At 37.1% G+C, this 2730-nt stretch overlaps 1 protein-coding gene across 1 annotated transcript in view; it reads right to left on the bottom strand.

The window, feature by feature from the left end:
* Nucleotides 1-247: 247 nt before the first annotated feature.
* LOC114461059 (roundabout homolog 2-like) overlaps nucleotides 248-2730 on the bottom strand; it is a gene marked incomplete at its 3' end in the record, with an annotated part of 24063 nt that continues 21580 nt past the window's right edge. The window contains exon 7 of the mRNA XM_028442909.1: nucleotides 248-371. Within this exon, the coding sequence (XP_028298710.1) occupies nucleotides 248-371 (124 nt within the window). The remainder of the gene's footprint in view (nucleotides 372-2730) is intronic.

Raw genomic sequence — 2730 nt, 5'->3', positions numbered from 1 at the left:
AGGGATGATCAAACTCATACGTTTTATGGTTCTTTAAAGGTGAACAGGCTGATATTATATATATGTATAAAACATACAGTATAACCCTCAGTTTTAATCAGTTACTATGGAATAACATGTAAATTCATAAAATGAGCTCTGTTGAACCTTAGTTAGTTTTAAATCTGCCTCTCAACAATGGAACACGACACAGACCATGACGGACACCTCGAGGACAGAGTGAATATGATGACTCAGCGTTTCTCACCTGGCTTCCTCTTTCTGCCAGAACACTGCTGGAGGAGGGTTTCCTTTGGTCCCACAGAGGAAGGTTACGGTACGACCTGGAGCTGTGATCTGGTCCCGAGGACGCACCACGATCTGAGGAGGAACTGCAGCGCAGAGCGAGAACATCTGAATATGAATCATCTTTTTAATATAACAGCTGTAGTGTTAATAAGTAGATCTGCTCTGAATGATTGACACTGACACGTGATTATTTATTTCACAAGTGAAAACACTTTGTTCTTGTAAAAGTTCTTTTTATTCTTATTTTCTTCCATAACTTCTTTGTCCTGGAACTATTAATATTAGCAGCATATTTCATGAGGCTGAAGCTGTATCAGTAAACTGATTGGTAGGGGTCAAAGTTCAATGTCGTCACACAAAAACAAAAAAAAAACATATTTGGTACCATTGAACAACATTTCCTTTCATGTGTTTTTGCCATTTTTTTTCAATGTACAATTGATAAATACATATTTGCTTTGGTGAACACTGGATATAAGCACTGAGGAGGGTGTCAAATTACAGTAAAAACAGCTAAATGTTGCAAATCTGTGCTCATGACAGAGAAAGATAAAAATACATAATGTGATTAATTTATGAAACAGATTTTAAAGATGAACAAAGAAAGACATGTTTTATTTTATTTACATTTTAATCATAATAAAACCTTTAAATGTAGACCAATAGCTGATTTTATACCAACGGTTTTTAAACTCAAGGGTCGGGGCACAAATACGGACCATTAGAGCATCTAATCTGGGCCGCAGGTAAAAATAACTAATTCAGTAAAAGAGATCTCAGCCCCTCCATATACACACATTTAATAAACATTACACTCAAATATACAATATATAGCTCAGTTTTTACAGGATTACATCACATTCAGTTTGAATTTCAAATTGGTGAAAGAAATTGCAATTTTCCCAAAATCCTGCAAATTTCTTTAAATGATGCCACATATGTTCTCTATATTAAATTAAAAAAAATCAAATAAGTTAAAAAAAGATCATACACAGACTGATATCTGTCACTTATTGTTTGGATATTGTTGGTACTTTACATATTTACACATCATCATACATGGAAGTGTAAACAAAGGCACATTGATCAATAATCTACTGATCACTACAGATCAAACTGGTCTGTGGTTTGGCGCCTTCGTCCCAGTTTACGCACTGTGGGTGGAGCCTCCCTGAATGTGGGCGTTTCCATTTAAATCTGTCTTTACGTGTATTCTCCCCTCTAAGTCCTGGAATAATTGCAGCGCCCCCATAAGGTCAAACATTATACTGCATAAAAATATGGACTTAGTTACATTTTAAAAGCCACACCCACTCATATATTGCAGCAGAGACTGCCCAGAAAGAAATCTATTCTAACTAACACGTGAACACACTGTCACAGGGTGGGAGGAGTCACACAATCACGCCAAAGGTTTGACAATCAGCGTTACTAACATTTAACCAGTTCTACACAAAACAAATATTACATTTTTATTATATTTTATGTTTCATCTTGTCCTGGAAAGAGAGAGAGCAGCGTTGTGGAGCTGATCAGCTGTGTGTGTGTGTGTGTGTGTGTGTGTGTGTGTCTGTGTGTGTGTGTCTGTGTGCGTGTGTGCGTGTGTGCATGTGTGTGTGGTGTGCGTGTGCATGTGTGTGTGTGTGTGTGTCTGTGTGTGTGTGCGTGTGTGTGTTTGTGTGTGTGTGTCTGTGTGTGTGTGTGTGTGTGTCTGTGTGTGTCTGTGTGCGTGTGTGCATGTGTGTGTGTGTGCGTGTGCATGTGTGTGTGTGTCTGAGTGTGTGTGCCAGTGTGTGTGTGTGTGTGCGTGTGTGCATGTGTGTGTGTGTCTGAGTGTGTGCCAGTGTGTGTGTGTGTGTGTGTGCATGTGTGTGTGTTTTATTGTTATTGTTTGTGTTAATAGAGTTGTTTTTGTCAATGTTGTGTTTTAAGAATAATCTTAGTGTCGTCTGTTGTTTAAGAGTTATTTTTGTTGTATTTATGTTGAGTCAATATTTGATCATTTTGTGTTTTTAAGAAAACCATTTTATAAAAGGATTGTAGTGTTTATTTTCCTGCAGAGAAGATTTAACTGATATATTGTTTTTATTTAATAAACTGTAATAGAAACACCACACACCACACACACACTGTATATATATACACACCACACACACCAGTGAGTTTTCCTTATTTTACTTTTTAATCTCAGTCTTTAAAAATAAACTTTTGAAAGTCGGAGCACATTTGTCTCGTAGTGTTTGACGTTTCTTATCTAAAGCTTCACTGTAGAAATGAAACATGAAACTTTCATCTATTGTTGCCGTGGTTTTCCTTCTGTTAGTCTTTCTTTGGCTCTGACAGCGTTCGTGTGGAGGAATCAGACATTATTCATTTACTGCAGAGATGCTGAGTCACAGAGGATGAGATTTACTTCCTGTTTTTCTCTGTGATTTAACAAAT

The sequence above is a fragment of the Gouania willdenowi genome, unplaced genomic scaffold (assembly GCF_900634775.1).
Source record: "Gouania willdenowi unplaced genomic scaffold, fGouWil2.1 scaffold_8_arrow_ctg1, whole genome shotgun sequence".
In the NCBI taxonomy this organism is placed as follows: domain Eukaryota; kingdom Metazoa; phylum Chordata; class Actinopteri; order Blenniiformes; family Gobiesocidae; genus Gouania; species Gouania willdenowi.
This window is presented reverse-complemented; position numbering and strand designations above follow the sequence as displayed.